At 42.6% G+C, this 15,154-nt stretch overlaps 1 protein-coding gene across 11 annotated transcripts in view; it reads left to right on the forward strand.

Annotated features, from left to right (window-relative positions):
* The window catches only part of ptprfa (protein tyrosine phosphatase receptor type Fa), a 384,726-nt gene that overhangs the window by 244,979 nt on the left and 124,593 nt on the right, over window positions 1-15,154 (forward strand). For all 11 annotated transcript variants that reach the window (XM_042322293.1, XM_042322292.1, XM_042322296.1 and 8 more), the window contains exons 6-7: window positions 412-522; window positions 12,957-13,226. In XM_042322293.1, the coding sequence (XP_042178227.1) occupies window positions 412-522; window positions 12,957-13,226 (381 nt within the window). The remainder of the gene's footprint in view (window positions 1-411; window positions 523-12,956; window positions 13,227-15,154) is intronic.

Here is a 15,154-nt window from a genome sequence, read left to right on the forward strand (position 1 = left end):
TTATAGGAAGCCTCATGTCCTCTGTGCTTTGGTCTTTCTCAATGTTGCCAAAATATCTGTCTGCTGGATGGGCTTCTCAAAACGTGGGTTGTTTTGATACACAGTATACTGTACATGTATGACAAGTCGGCTTGGTTATTTCTGTTTTTGTTTAGGCAAAACAGGTGTGTGTGCGGATGGGTGAGTTTGAATTCATGTATATGTCTGAACACACATATCAGTATGTGTATGTGTCCCAAATGGCACCATGTTCCCTACATAGTGCACTACTTTTGACCAAGGCCCATAAGGCTCTGGTCAAAAGTAGTGCACTATGTAGGGAGTAGGGTGCCATTTCAGACGCAGACGTTGTATCCCGTTCTATCCGTCTGAGTGGACTCTGAGCCTTGACAGTCTATCCTCTCTCTTCAGGAGCTCTCCAGATAGAGAACAGTGAAGAGTCCGACCAGGGCAAGTACGAGTGTGTGGCGGTCAACAGCGCCGGGACCCGCTACTCGGCTCCGGCTAATCTCTACGTGAGAGGTAAGTACCCTGCCTGGGTGAGCAGGTTTCTGCTAACAGTGGGCATCATCCACCCATCCACCCACCTATGTCTGTTCTATTCCATCACTTCCCACAGTGCTCGCTGGTCAAGTGGTAAAGGCTAGTGTAAGCTAACCCTCTCCACAGCTACACAACAGTTGAGTGGGGTTAGTTTACACTTGGGGCCGGATTACCAAACGGGCATGCAGGGCTAGGGTCGGGGGCCCCCCAGATAGCATATGATAGCACAATGTGAAGAATCGCAGTATAAAACGTCCTGTTTCTCTTTCATGGCAAAATGTGTTGAAATACAGGAGGTTAGCTGGTCCTGCTTAAACTAACTGGTTAACTTACCCATTCTTCTCCACAGCGAGTCCCGTTTAGCTATACAAATTCTCCACATGGATATATTCAAATCACTACCTGACTAGAAACTGTCAAGTCAACCAACTACTTCTTCACTTGAATAATAGAGCATCTAACCAGTCAACTGGTCTGTTAACCAGTCAACTAGTCTGTTAACCAGTCAACTAGTCACTAAACCAGTCAACCAACCAGTGAACCAGCCAACCATTCAGTGAAAGTCTCAGCCTAAACTGTTGATGCCTGTTGTGTCTGTTCTTGTTCTGTAAATGTTTTGTCTGTTCTCTGTGGGGGGGTATTTTTTACTTCTTTTTCATTTGATTTTCTCCTGGAAGATTGCATACTTTTAATAACTGTCTCCTGTTATTAGGGTATTTGAACCCATTCACCTCACAGGAGTTGAAACAGGATGTTTTGACTCTTAAGAGGTGAATGGGAGGTCAGGTGTGGTTTCACCACAGTGTCTTGGGTTGCATCCTAAATGCCACCATATTCCCTATAAAGTGGACTACTTTTGACTAGTGGTCATAGGGCTCTGGTCTAAAGCAGTGCTCTATATAGGTATAGGGTGCCATTTGGGACGCAAGCTTGGTGAAGTGGAGGGAGTTATTATAGGCTGGTGGTACATGTGCAGTCTTGAAGGAATACAAACAAGGTCAACAGACACCTGGATGGTTACTGTTATCGTGAGAGGAGGAAATTCCCAGATCAACAAGATATTCATTCTATGGTTGCATCTCAAATGGCACCCTATTCCCTAAATTGTGCACTGCCAGTCTGTGTTCTCCTTGTACAAAGTGAACAGGGCTGATCAAATCAAACTGAACCTCCATGGTATTTTAGAGAGGACGTTTTGGCAGCAAATGATTCAATTAGCCGCTATTCCACCATCCAATATCAGCTTCTCAAAGGCAACTTCCATGCTTCAACTCTAGTTGATTCCATATGACCTCGCTTTTACATGTTTTGGACACTCCTATAGGCTTTCAACAGTGCTCATTGCAAACACATTGAAAAGGTTCCTTAAGGACAAATAATGAAGTTATTCACACCTGATGTTACTGAGACCATTCTGATATATTAATATTGGTTGTAGTTATCCATTTCCATACCATAAATATTTCTTCATATTTCTTAATTAGTGTCTTAATCAAGTCTTAATTCATGGCATCACATAAATTACTTTGTTCTTCAAATTAAATGTTAACTAGCTTCCAGTAGGATAATATGTTTTCCTTGCAGAGTTATAATTCTTAAGTCAATGTTATAATGTTCCCTCCATCTAAATTCTTCAGATAACTTCACTACCAAAAACGTGTAATTATTCAGGTTCTGACACATCTATACCACAGCATAAAAGCAGCAGTCCTACCCTGCATTGCAGCAGATGCCTTCTGGATAAATTGTCCCCTGATTGACCTCCGACATACAGACAGGAAACATCCTATGGATGTGGAAACCTGACATGCATCCAATTCGCTTGAATGTTTGCTGCATTGTGGAACAGTTTGTAATGAACGACACATTTCCCCAAAACATCCTTGTAAGTTCTTGAACAGACTTTGAGGTACGTTTTCTCCCGTTTGGTGGGTGTGTTGAGGTGTGGCTTGAAGCACACACGTGTTTAAAGGGCAGTGGCCATGCTGACAGCATTCCCCAACCCACAACCCAATCACTCCCCGTTTTTCATCTGGTCATTCAGTACCGTTTCCATACAATTGAGTGTTCCAGAACGTGAACTCGTACTGTACACAGCCCTGAAAACCTCCTCATTCAGCCCGGCTCGTGATTTCCCCGAGATCATGCAGGTTGACATTTATTTTCATGAGTCTTGTCCTGGAGGCAGAACTGATCGATTTCCCCTTAAATAGGCCAGCTGCAAAGTCAGAATTGTATTTATTGTAAAAATTCATGACAAAATGTGCTTTTTGGTCTTAATTTAAGGTTACGGTTAAGCATTAGGGCTCATTAGGGTTAGCAATGTGGTTAAGGTTAAGGTTAGGTATAAAATTGTATGACTTTGTGGCTGTGCTAACTAGTGACCACTCTGCAGAGCTGCCTTCAGAACAAGATTCATGACGACAAACGCTAACCTGCCCAGATTACATACATGACCCATTCAGTGATAAGGAAGTGATAAGAAAACTCATATAAAATACATATTGAGGAGATTATATCCTGCTGCGCTCCCCTTTTGATCTGGGTTACGTCCCAAATGGCACCATATCCCCTACACTCTATTCCCTCTATAGTGCACTACTTTTGACCAGAAGGTTTCATTAGGGATGCATACCTTGGACCACATGGCAGAGGGAGTGCAGATGCAGGGAATACAGATTTAGCATTGGTCTGTTTGATGAATGGCATTTAATATATGTATGAGTGGTCTGTAATCAGCCTGCACATGCCCTGTGACTGAGTAAGAGGTTGTGTAATTGGTTGCTTGTGTGTGTGCGCACATGCACATGTTACAATCCTGCAGTATGTGCATGTGTATGTGTGCGTGCAATGTGTGTGTGAGAGCAGATTACATCTCACCCTGGAAAGAGAAATTGCCTTTGAGAACGCAAATAGTATTTTTAAGTGTTCCTTACACTGTGAAAAAATTATGCATATTCTATAGGAGTATTTTTCACTGAAATCCCTCAGTCCATTATGCGTTGCCATGGAGTTTTACTTTATTGTTGAATAATTTGAGAAAAATAAACTTTATACACTGTGCTGAAATATCATTCTACTAAACCTACAACTGGAGTCATTAAGGTCAAGACTACTAGGCTTTTTCCTGTGTGTTGTTTTCTTACTCGTTTCTGTATCTGTACAATGTGTTCCTGTCTGAACGGGTCTAACTTCTGTCTCTCCAGGTGTGTGCTCTACTTTACCAGGCTTGTCACTTCCTTTGCACATTCTGATGTGTGTGTGTGTGTGTGTGTGTGTGTGTGTGTGTGTGTGTGTGTGTGTGTGTGTGTGTGTGTGTGTGTGTGTGTGAAGAGGGATGGTTTTCTTCTCTCTCTTCTAAATCTGTACTACTTCCTTTTATACTGTCTGTCTCTCTCAGCTTTTTCTTTCTGATCACCGGTGTTCTTGTATCATATACACAGACTGTATATGGGAGCGTTCATTTCACAAATGCTTATCCTGCTATGAAAAAGAAGTCTACCATTGTCTGTGTGCTTTCTCATGTCTGTATGTGGTTTGCCTTCGTTTCACTCAAGGTTTCATGTGCCTTGGGGTTTTCTGAGTTTCTCTGAAACGTGTTTGTGTGTGATATTTTTTGTGTTCTTTTTTTTCCTGTGTGTCTGTGTGTCTGTCTGTCTGTCTGTCTGTCTGTCTGTCTGTCTGTCTGTCTGTCTGTCTGTCTGTCTGTCTGTCTGTCTGTCTGTCTGTCTGTCTGTCTGTCTGTCTGTCTGTCTGTCTGTCTGTCTGTCTGTCTGTGTGTGTGTGTGTTGTGTATGTGTGTGTGTGTGTGTGTGCATTGTATGCAAGGTTAGAAACAGTCTTTAAAACAAAGGAACTACATCTATAAAGCATATCATCTTTAGATACACTATACAATACTCTGCTTACGTAGGAATACGATTGTGCACATATGACACAATGTATGGGACATTATTTATAGGATACATTGACATCACTATACTGGTTCACCATCGTGACCCATTTGATAATGTCTGTCAGGAAACAAAGGTGTTAACAGGCAATTGCCTGTATATTGAGTGAATGATGCACAGAGCTGTATCTGTGGTCAGTGTATAGCTCTGTGGTCAGTGTATAGCTCTGTGGTCAGTGTATAGCTCTGTGGTCAGTGTATAGTTCTGTGGTCAGTGTATAGCTCTGTGGTCAGTGTATAGCTCTGTGGTCAGTGTATAGTTCTGTGGTCAGTGTATAGCTCTGTGGTCAGTGTATAGCTCTGTGGTCAGTGTTTAGCTCTGTGGTCAGTGTATAGTTCTGTGGTCAGTGTATAGCTCTGTGGTCAGGCCATTTTTTGTGTGAGTCTCTGACTGAGTGTATGACTAGTTCAGAGTCAGTGACGTCAGTGATGTTTGTATTCACACCCAGCCTCTCTCTGCTCTCCTCAGTGGCTCTGCTAAGAAGGAGTCAATGAGCAGAGTAAATGTGGCCTGACTTAGCTACCGGCAGGACACTGTCAGCTTTGTGTGCATAATGAAGTCCGCTTGTCAGCCAGGGAGACTCTGGTTGTGTCCCAAATGGCACCCTTATTCCCTTTATAGTGCACTACTTTTGACTCTGGTCAAAACTCGTGTGATTTCTAGGAACTAGTGTTCCATTTGGGACATAGCCCCTGACTCTGTAATTCCATCTTAATACATGATGGGAGGGGCTTAGGGCATGAGAGTAGTCAGGAAAAGGGAGGAGTGTGTGTGTGTGTGTGTTTGGTTGTGTTGTGTTTATATTAATGTATGTACTGTATGTGAGATGTTGCTATGTGTGTTCTTTGGGTGTGTGTATCAATGCACTGGCTTTTGTCTCCATAGTGTTCTCTTCACTTTCTCTTTTATGGATAAGCGGAACTATTTGCCTGTTTTACTCTCTTTGTTTCTCCTTGTCTTCCTCTTCTTCCTCTTCTTCTTCCTCTTCTTCTTCCTCTTCCTCCTCTTTTTTATCTTCTTGTTTTTTCTTTTTCTCTCTTATGTTTATTCCCTCCATCATCATCGCACCCCGCCATCCAAAAAACAATCCAAACCTCACCAAATCCTCTCAGATCAACGAGAAGGTTGGTTTTTTTTCACTCTTCACCTTCCTGCTTCTCCTCCGGTACCCCACAGTGCACCCAGGGTCAGCGGACTGGAGCCTGGCAGCACCCACAGCATCAGGCTGGGTGCCAAGGCCCGTCCCGGCCTGATGGGCCTCTCAGGATACTATCTGCCTTTACCAACCTGAACCTCCTATGTGCATCTCCTACCTTGTCCCTACCCCTCAACCATACCGCTGCTATGCTGCTTGCCTCCACCCTCAACCATCTACACTGTTATGTCTTTGAATATGCCTGGCATGGATGGGTCTTCTCTGTTAGCTTCAGTCTGTCAAGTATGGACCTTGTCTGTGTTCTCAGGTGTTCCTCACCTCACCTGGGGTGTGTCTATTCCATCCCACCATCCGTCCAACCATGGTTGTGTAAAAATTGGCACCCTAGTCCCTATATAGTGCACTACTTTTGGCCAGAACCTCATGGGGCCTGAGCCCTCATATCTCTGCTGCCCACAGGCTCTCACTAATCTAGCTGAATGCACCACTCACCTTCTGTTACCTCTCATCCACCTACATCAGCTGGTAGCATAGCTCTTCACCATACAATCTTAGAGAATACAGAGACATAAGGATCATACCTTGACTTTGCCCTATCTAAGATACCCACTCAATGCTGAATGAATAGGGGTTGGATGTGGATTTCTTTCTCATCTAGGGAGTAACAATAGGCTATCAGTAGAAATCATTGCAGCCTTGGCTATATCCATTGTTTATGATCCATTGTTTTGAAAATGAGGAGCGTGTGGGCTCTGAGTGATGGAACGGTCAGGTCTTGTATTATTTTGACACCAGCCGTGTGGTTTCTCATTGGCTAATGGTATTTATACTGGGGTCAGGGAACACATATAAGAATGTTGCATGAAGCTTAAGAGATCAGAACTATTTACATACAAGTTCAAATTTCAATATTTGCCTTTTTCCGAACCTCTCTGGAATGCTTAACCTATTTAGGAGATCGTGTTGTGTTATTCTGGTTAACTGGGAAAAGCCTTCAGAGTTTTCGAGTGTTTAAATGGGCTAAATCAGTTTTGATTGTTTATTCTGGAATCAGTATTCACTTTGGGCTTCCAGATTTAGTTCACAGAACAGTGAGAGCAGAGAAAAACAGGGTGACGGAGAGACTAAGGCGGAGAGGAGGATCATTATTCTTTAAATATGTTTTTTTTTCTTTATTTGAAGGACCCAGTGTGTTTTGCCATATTTTTTTTCTAGTCTGTCTTTTCAAGCTTAAAGCTGAGCTGAGGAGCTCTCTCTCTGTAGGGGAGATAGATAAGAACCATCTCAGCCACCCGACCCTCCTGCCAACTCACACATCAGCTAGGCACTTTCCAAAATTGAGGTCCGTGCTAACAACTTACCTCCCAATAATCCCAGGCAGTCTAATGCCTTTTCTCTAATAAAGGACTATATTTTGGATAGATAACCAACTCATTCCTCTCCTTTGTATTATTCATAAATACTTACTAAGTTACTTTCATTGATAGAGAAGGAGCTGCAGGAGATGCTGTCATCTCTTTCTCTGCCTCCTCTCATTGCCAATATATTATTTTCCCAGTTCAGTTGGCTAGGAATCTCAACTCTCCATTCTGTCTGCTCCAAACAGATGACAGAAGTAGCTTTCTGGATGCTTGTAGCTTTGTCAGAAGACAATTGGTCAGAATAGAGAAATATTCAAAGTCCATGTAATGTATGATATATAAGATGTTGCACTGTATACCAGTACACATTAATGTTTGCATTGTGTGTTACACATCTAATTGACCATTATGTTTGCATAATGCATTTCCATGTCAAAGTGCATTCCCATGTCAATGTTTCTGTCAGAGTTTCCAAAGCCATAACCCATAGTATTGAAGAGACTGTTTGGTGAGAAATGTTGGTTCTCTCTTCTATGTAAGATGTTGGTAGACCAATGCTCCTAGATCCCAGCACAGAGTATAAAGAATGGACGAGAACCTCTTGACCTGGAGCTCATCTTGTAACCAGATGACTTTTTAATGTTGTTGTTTGTTTTGTTTACTTGTTGTACAGCGGGTCAGTAGACTCCCGTTTTAGTCAATACAGTGTGGCTTTGCAGTACCTCCGCAGGCAGGCAAACTGAAGTTGAATAGTTTTACTGGCATTGATTAGACAAGGACTTTGAGTTGGTCTGTAAATTACTACAGGGATAGTTGTGTTATTGTTTATTATAGGACCATTTTGTGTGATCACTCAAGCATGGCATCATGATCGTAGCTGCTATGTAGCTAGCTAGTAATGTGCTTGATGCTTTGTTTGCCTTGTGCCTGGGCTGCTGCATGCCTTGCTTGACAATATCTGTGTGCCAAAAATGTGTGCAACAACAATTGTGCTTCCACCCCCCCACACCCTCCACCCCCTACCGCCCTCAGCTCCAAATCCTTACCTTTTCTTTATCAGGACTCTGCTTCCAATCCCAAATCCTTCCTTCCCTCTCCCCTTCTCTCCCCCTCTCTCTCTGTGGCATGCCAATGAAGATAAGAGTGTGTCTGCATTATAACTGCCAGCTTCTCATGTTGCTACTGCTGATACTACTTCCTCTGATACTAAAACTGCTTCCTGTGAAACCAGTGACTAAACCCCATGGCGTTCTCCTGCTCCCTTCTACTGCATGGAGGATGACATTAGTTCTCTTCCTCCAACACTTTCTGGTGACCTTTATCCTTTGACCTGTACGACCGCCTCCATAGCCAATAATAATCGAGATAACCCCTTGTTATAACCTTTCTGAGTCACTCACTCGGTCAGCAAATCAACACTAACCATTTTGTGACCATTTTCCATATCCATGGGTAACCTCCAACCTCCTCATCCTTCTAATAATGTACACAGTGACTAATGTTGGCTTGCTCTAATTCCTCCTTCTATGCCCTGCGCTGCCCAGCATGTCACTTTGACACCTTGCAGACTCCAATCTAACAGATTGGTGCATTTCCTCTGAAAAGCTATGAGTCACTCGACCATTGGCCTCAAATTGATTACAGAGGAATAGATGTATACATCTCAAAATCTCAGTGTTTTCGTGACTTGAATAAAGCACACTCAGACTTTATTTAAGGTTTGGTGCATACATAGATTGTGCACATGGCACACATCTATGCATGCACTCACACATACAGTGCATTCGGAAAGTATTCAGACCCCTTGATTCTTTCCACATTTTGATATGTTACAGCCTTATTCTAAAATGGATTCAATGTTTTTTTCCCTCATCAATCTATTCACAATACCCCATAATGACAAAACAAAAACATTTTATTCTACATTTTTGCTTATGTATATAAATAAATTCAAAATGACATATGTACACAAATATTCAGACCCTTTGCTCTGTACTTTGTTGAAGCACCTTTGGCAATGATTACAGCCTCGAATCTTCTTGGTCATGACACTACAAGCTTGGCACACCTGCATTTGGGGAGTTTCTCCCATTCTTCTCCTCAGAACATCTCAAGCTCTGTCAGGTTGGATGGGGAGGGTTGCTGCACAGCTATTTTCAGGTCTCTCTAAAGATGTTAGATCGGGTTCAAGTCGGGGCTCTGGCTGGGCCACTCAAAGACATTCAGAGACTTGTCTCGAAGTCACTCCTGCTTTGTCTTGGCTGTGTTCTTAGGGTCGTTGTCCTGTTGGAAGGTGAACCTTCACCCCAGTCTGAGGTCCTGAGCGCTCTGGAGTAGGTTTTCATCAAGGATTTCTATTTACTTTGCTCCATTCATCTTTCCCTCGATCCTGACTAGTCTCCCCGTCCCTGCCACTGAAAAACATCCCCACAGCATGAAGCTGCCACCACAATGCTTTTCCATAGGGAAGGTGCCAGGTTTCCTCCAGATGTGATGCTTGGCATTCAGGCCAAAGAGTTCAACCTTGGTTTCATCAGACCAGAGAATCTTGTTTCTCATGGTCTGAGAGCCCTTTAGGTGCCTTTTGGCAAACTCCAAGCAGACTGCCATATGCCTTTTACTGAGGAGTGGCTTCCAACTGGCCACTCTACCGTAAAGGCCTGATTGGTGGAGTGCTGCAGAGGAGGTTGCCTTTCTGGAAGGTTATCCCATCTCCAGAGAGGAACCCTGGAGCTCTGTCAGAGTGACCATCAGGTTCTTGGTCACCTCCCTGACCAAGGCCCTTCTCCCCCGATTGCTCAGTTTGGTGGTTCCAAACTTCTTTAATTTAAGAATGATGGAGGTCACTGTGTTCTTGGGGACCTTCAATGCTGCTGAAATATTTTGGTGCCCTTCCCCAGATCTGTTCCTTAACACAATCCTGTCTCGGAGCTCTATGGACAATTACTTCGACCTCATGGCTTGATTTTTACTCTGACATGCACTGTCAACTGTGGGACCTTATACAGACAGGTGTTTGCCTTTCCAAATCACACCCAATCAATTGAATTTACCACAGGTGGACTCCAATCAAGTTGCAGAAACATCTCAAGGATGATCAATGGAAACAGGATCCACCTGAGCTCAATTTCAAGTCTATTAGCAAAGGGTCTGAATACGAATTTACGTTTGTTATTTTTTTCTACATTTGAAAAATTTCTAATAACCAGTTTTTGCTTTGTCATTATGGGGTATTTTATGTAGATTGATGGGGAAAAAATGGATTTGATCAATTTTAGAATAAGGCTGTGTAACGTAACAAAATGTGGAAAAGGTGAAGGGGTCTAAATACTTTCTGAATGCACTGAATGCATACAAAATCTAAGCCTCGGCTTAGGTAAGGTAAGGTGAATACAGTAGAAGACATAGGCTTAATGAAAAAGGGATTTTGTTATGTTGTGTTAGTGTAGCACCAGGTGCTTTAGCTACCCATAATACATCACAGTTGGTAGTTATCTTCATGGGGGGGGGTTAGAGATGGAGGAAGAGAGAGAGTGAAAGAGGAATAGCTACCTCACCTCACACCCCATGCAGCATTCAAGTCACATAAAACTGAGCTGTTTGTATTAGAGGAAAAAAACTACCATTTTGGTCCCCTGCCTGTTTTTAAACCCAGTTTGGGGAGATGTATCTGCTGGCCAGCCAGGGCTGGTGGGCCCTAGAATAAGTACTATATTACTACTCTGCCTGCATCATTTTACTGTGGTAAGGAAATAAGCAAGTAATTTCTTTGTCATGATGATAAACACCGTTTTTAAGAGAGTTGTGATGTGAATAATATTGCCTCTATTTTATCTTCAAACACAAAACAGAGGTCTGCTACAGAGTTCTCCTCCCGCTTCCCAAATTAAATTCTGGCTACATCGTAAAAGGCACCCTATTCCCTACATAGTGCACTACTTTTGAACAGAACCCATTGGGCTCTGGTTAAAAGTAGTGTACTATATAAGGGATAGGGTGCCATTTGGTTCGGTGTTTTGCTGCAACCTTGGATCTTTCCTGTTCAAAGAGAGATGAAAATGGGAACGTTAGTTATTTATAGGTCTCATTCTCAGACAGTATCATACTGCTGCTTACTGATGATCAAGAGTCTCAGCGCTGTCTGAAAGGGGATAGTTTTGCGGGTGACTTAATGCGAGTTCCTGCAGATCTGTGTGTGTTGGGAGATCAATTGAGAATTGAAACGTCAAGGCCTGGTTTTGGCTGCTTGCTGTGCTTCACCTGCAGGATGATTTACAACCTCCGCTCTGTGAGGTTATAGCAACAGAAATACAGTGGTAAAATATGAGATTGGCAGTAGTGGCACCCTGATACATCTAAAAGTTTTGCAACTCGACTTTTAAAAAGTTTCCTCTTTCGGAGATTTTGACCTGAGATCACTCTAAAACGTTAAACGGAATGGCCCATAACTTTGGCCTAGAGCCAGCCCTCTCCCTTCGTTTCACTACCTCTCTATCTATTTTGTATCTCTCTCTCTCCTCTCCTCCTCACCTTCTTCCACCCTCTGTCGTTCCCTCTGTCCGCCTCGTCACGTTCTCAGGCAAGGCCAGTCTCCGTGGGAATCCGTGTTAATGTCTGTATCACAGACCCTTATGGTTCCCTCCCGTCCTTCTTTTCTCCTCCCATCCGGTCCCAGCAGATAGACAATGTAGCGCTTGTATTTACAGAGAGGACGGCCTCCAACACCACCAATATGTTCTCTCTCAAGATTACTATCTCCTCTCTTGTCTCACTTATTGAATGACTGACTGAGCTCATGCAAATACTGAACTTTAATTTCTCTAAGTTATTATTCACTTGGTTGTAACTAATTAACTTAAATAGTGTACGTGATTGAGCCAAAGAAAGACATTATGTGCATAAAATCCTCTTTCAGTTTCTTTGTTCAAAGAAGTACCGTTCCCAAATTATACAACACTAGCTATACCCTGCTGTGTTTCATTTAAGTTGTCAGCCAGTGCAAAGTGAAAACGTTATTCAGTGTGAAAGCCTAAGGATCTGTCCCAAATGGCACCCTATTCCTTATGTAGTGCACAAATTTTTAACAGGGCCCATATATGGCTCTGATCAAAAGTGGTGTACTAAATAGCGAACAGGGTGCCATTTGGGATGCAGGTCAGAACTGTCATAAACCTCTACATCTCTCCCTGTTTATCTGACACAGCATGTAGTTCTCCCCTTCTACCCGGTGAAAAGACCGTAAGCCACCATCTAAGCCCCTCACAGCCAGAATATTCACAATTTGCGCTTAAATGATACTTTGTAAGTCACATTTCGTGACCATTCTTAGCCTTCCCTTTCAAGGGGTGTGTGAGCATTTTATCTGCTATGCCATTGAGCTATGTATGTTTAATGAATACAGAGTAGCGTTGCAGCATTAAGTCAGATGTAATGAGCTGTACTTCCCAGCACTTAAGGGGATTTCTAATGCTGTATGGGAGATAACAATGGAGAAGCCTGTTCTATTCACTCGCACTTAGAGACAGAACGAGTGGTAGTTAGCTAGGTAACTCTGAATGTGGCAGGGAAGCGTTAGACTAGCAGCAGCAGTATCTATCTCCAGATGAGTCTTAACCCACATATCAAAGCAGGAAATCCAAATGCACTCGTGAGAAATCCAGCTTTAGCCCTTGGCCTTTTTCCCCCAAATATAACATGAAAGGGGAGGAAAGACCTGTTTCACAGTTGCGTAATAGATATAAGTAGAACATGATTTGGCAGAAATTTCCCCTCCTAACTAACAATAGCAGGGTTGCCTTATGCCTCTATTGTCCCAGAGAACAGCATACAGCGACAGCCAGGCCTGACTATCAAGGTATCAGGCTATCCCAGCCGCCCATGCATTGTCCCCCATCAAACCTCCAGTTCCTTGCCCACTCACCCTCCTCTGCTCTCCACCTGCAGTGCGCCGCGTGCCACCCCGGTTCTCCATCCCGCCCACCAACCATGAGGTGATGCCGGGTGGTAGCGTGAACCTGACGTGTGTGGCAGTGGGAGCGCCCATGCCCTACGTCAAGTGGATGATGGGAGTAGAGGAGCTGACCAAGGAGGAAGAGATGCCCATTGGGAGGAACGTGTTGGAGGTCACCAACATCCTCCAGTCTGCCAACTACAGCTGTGTGGCGATATCGTCACTCGGCATGATCGAGACCACCGCGCAGATCACTGTCAAAGGTGAGAGGATTGGGAAAAGTGTGAGAGAGGTTGTTTGGGATTTTGACTGTTTGTTGTGCCTGGGATGCAGTGAGTTAGCTAAGTTGGATATCTAGAAAAGTAGCCCTCATTTAAGATCAATATCTCAACATCCAAAATTAACAGATGGATCTAGATCCAGATCAACATCCATCTGAGATATTTTAAAGTGAAGATGAATATAAGATAGACATTTTAGGTAAGCTTGGTAAGCTATAGCTCAAATTGTATTTTAAGTTTTGCTACAGAAGTCTTTGTTTCTCGTCACCAGTCATCTGTCTGTACGTCTCAGAGAGAGTCTGGTAAAGGGGTCATATTTAAATGACTAATCCCTCAGACACCAGATGACAGTGCATGCATTAATATTCTCATCAATAATTCAACATGGCTGAGATTTTTCTTTCCGGAAAAACCAACGATGACAAACTACTGTAGCTAGCAAAGCATCTCGAGTTTACTTTCCCATTACAAAGTGATCGTGCTTTCAGGAAATAGGCCTACTCACTGTATCTATTATGTACATTTTATAAATAAGGGGCTTAGCTATAGGCTAATGATTCCAAATATAATTGGTAATAGATGACTTAGTTAGTTACATGTGAAATGCTTGAAAACAAAATACTTTATCATATTATCTCTCCTTTTCTCTGAGGTGAGTTGAGCAGCCATGACATATGGAGAGAAAAGTCAGTTCATTCTCCTAGGAATTGTTATGTGCACTCACTAAAACAACACATAATATCCGTGTGAGTATTTGTGATGCTTCAATACCTATTAGTCTAATCAATCGTTCATTCACTAGAGTTACTAGAGAGAATCTCAATTAGTTTTATGAAAGATGAGATTTGAACAGAGCGAAGTCTACTTCTTCACTGCTGACTTTGAGAATGAGTGGAGTCAAATGGCAAAGACTAAACAAACACAATATGACTATCAATAAGCAAATAATATGGCAAGGGATATACATAAACACGTATACAAAACCTCCCCAAATTAGCTCACAGTGTTGCCAGATTGTGGGATATTTTCAAGTGTTGGTAGAGGCTCTCTCTCCTGTAGAGACTCCTACTGATGATTCTGCATAGTATTCTGCATAAAAGGCCCTAACGTCATCTAACGTCATCTATCTTAACATCACTCAGCACTCAGAGTAATACTTTAGAGGTTTCACATTGTTAAAAAAAATAAATAATGCCTCCGTCCAAAATGGCACCCTATTCCTTACACAGTGCACTACTTTGGATCAGAGCCTCATAGGCCCTGGTCAGAAAGTAGTGCATTATATAGGGAATAGGGTGTTATTTGAGATGGAGCTAGTAATAGCAGATGTGGAGAAAGGCGTCGGGAGTCAGGCGCTGCAGCTGTAGGAGGTTGTTCTCTTGCTCTAATACCTCTCGGTTGCTAATGCCCATCTGACGTCTGCAAGGCGAGCTGTTCTCCCGGTTTTACACTCCAACGCCTCTTACTTTAGCAGATCCATTTGGACTCTGACAGCGGTACTATCATATACAACACAAAAGTGATTTAGCAACCATTTTCAGCCAAAATTGTATTACAATGATGCTCTTTCCATTTGCGATGGAAATAGGAAAACCTGGGAGAACGTGTACATTACCATTACCGTGAGGATGTACATCTTGTGTTTCAAACTTAAACGCTATGCCAGTGTAGAACACAATAGTATTATATTATACTCTTATATGTTATGTCATTTGTCACTTTGCAATTCCATAGAATGTCAAATAATTGAAAAACACCACAAGAAATCTTAGCACAAAACCAGCCAGATAACTTCCATTAATTTCACTCCATTTTACATTGAGTCAGTCTGGTTGAGTCTACTTTCTATTTGGGTTATTTATATCAGACTAACACCAACTATTCTTCCGTATCTTTAGTCTTAATATTAT

Source organism: Oncorhynchus tshawytscha, linkage group LG05 (genome assembly GCF_018296145.1).
Source record: "Oncorhynchus tshawytscha isolate Ot180627B linkage group LG05, Otsh_v2.0, whole genome shotgun sequence".
In the NCBI taxonomy this organism is placed as follows: domain Eukaryota; kingdom Metazoa; phylum Chordata; class Actinopteri; order Salmoniformes; family Salmonidae; genus Oncorhynchus; species Oncorhynchus tshawytscha.